Source organism: Amphimedon queenslandica, unplaced genomic scaffold, assembly GCF_000090795.2.
Source record: "Amphimedon queenslandica unplaced genomic scaffold, v1.1 AMPQUscaffold_13522, whole genome shotgun sequence".
In the NCBI taxonomy this organism is placed as follows: Eukaryota; Metazoa; Porifera; class Demospongiae; order Haplosclerida; family Niphatidae; genus Amphimedon; species Amphimedon queenslandica.
The window spans coordinates 1,750,945-1,752,644 of NW_003546242.1; the positions used below are offsets into that span (position 1 = coordinate 1,750,945).

Genomic DNA, 1,700 nt, shown 5'->3' on the forward strand with positions numbered 1-1,700 from the left:
ATCCCACTGCTACTATCTTTTACTGGTATAATGTTTCTTTTTGGTTTAACATGGGTCTTTGGTATCTTCACTTTTATTTCTGAGCCAGGAGTCTCTTATACCCTTCAGTTCTTATTTGCTTTCTTCAATGCTTTCCAAGGATTCTTCATATTTATATTTTTTGTTGTACTGAGCAGTGATGCAAGAGCAGCATGGAAATCCCTATTGTGTCCATGTTTTGTGAAAAAAATGCAAATGACATCAAAATATTATCTGTCTTCTAACAAGAAGAGGTCCAATTACATTTGTTCTAATACTTATTCTTCAAGCGCCTTTGAATCTAAAGACAGCACTTTAAATGAAAAATCTGGGGATAAAATTTATCTTCCTCCTCTGGTTGAAGAAGATGATGTTCCAGCTGATCATGGTAGTCAAAAGAAAAGCAGTGACTTGGATTTGGTTGAACTCAAAGGAGCTCGTGTCAAGCGTCATTCGACTCGTAAGCACACATCTCATCATGTTGAGCAAGTTGATGTTGACTTCTTTGACAATGACAGAAATGCAAGCTTATGAAATCATGTTTTAACTTTTTTAATTCCTAAACTTTTACATTTTTTATTAGTTTACAGTTAAATAAAATTTAAGTTGTCTGCTCTGATAGTAGTGTTGTATTTTTTACTTTTTAAAAATAATAATAGCAGTTGTCAATGTAGAATAAATCTGAATCTTCCTACAACACAAAAATTGAAAATGTAGTGGATAGGGTATAACCCTGGTCATTTGAAGTATGAAGTTACATGTATGTGCAGGAAAGTGTTCATAAATGCCAACAGAACCCATAGAAATATATATTCTTCTTATAATCACTTTCTAACTTTTCCTTTTTCTTTTACTTTTTTTCTTCCCTTTTTTAGCTGGCAGAGTGGTGCCCTAGCTACTTGGAAAGCATTGAGTTTCATATTAAATTATGTCTGTTACATTGTAAATTAAAATCAGTGTTGTCAATTAGTGAATCATATTTTAGTTATGTCTATGGATTCGTTTCCTTAATATTATCTAATTATTTTATTTAAATTCTTACAAAGCTTTGTTGAAGCCAAAAACAAAATCTGTTTACACTGATATCTTGCTCTAGGCTAAAGTCATGCACATTGAGTGCTTAATAAGACAATCATATGTTGACTATTCAGACTAATAGTATAGCTAATAATTAGTTAGTTATACTTGATCATATTATACTTCAATATGCCATGAATTAGAACCTTTATAAGTTTATGCATGCTTTGCTACTGCATAAATGTGTAAATGCATGCAGGATTTAATTAATTCTCATTGCATATGTGCTAATATGCTATGGTACTTTAACAGAAACTATGATACTTGATCAAAATCAAGCCCGTTACTAGCTCCTACACTATTAATCAAGGATACCCACTTTCTCTACATTGTACAGCATTAAATGGAGACATTGTTACATGGAATTTGTTGAACAGTGAAGGTACATGTACAATTTGTTCGACATTTGAGTCTTTGCTAATAGTTCAAATTTTAGCAGTACTAATAAACTTAAGTTTCACAATATTCAATGATGGAATGAGAGACCTCTCTGAACAAATGTCTTTAAAATGCTTTCAGAGCCCTGTATCGTGTGGATATAAGATCAATATCTACTTTGACCAGCTATGCTGATAGTGGAACTAAAAAGGATATTACATTACCTA

The 1,700-nt window shown here is 31.9% G+C and overlaps 1 protein-coding gene across 1 annotated transcript in view; it reads left to right on the plus strand.

The window, feature by feature from the left end:
- LOC105313859 (uncharacterized) overlaps positions 1-552 on the plus strand; it is a 5,111-nt gene extending 4,559 nt beyond the window's left edge. Inside the window, exon 12 of the mRNA XM_011407633.2 lies at positions 89-552. Within this exon, the coding sequence (XP_011405935.2) occupies positions 89-552 (464 nt within the window). The remainder of the gene's footprint in view (positions 1-88) is intronic.
- Positions 553-1,700: the final 1,148 nt, after the last annotated feature.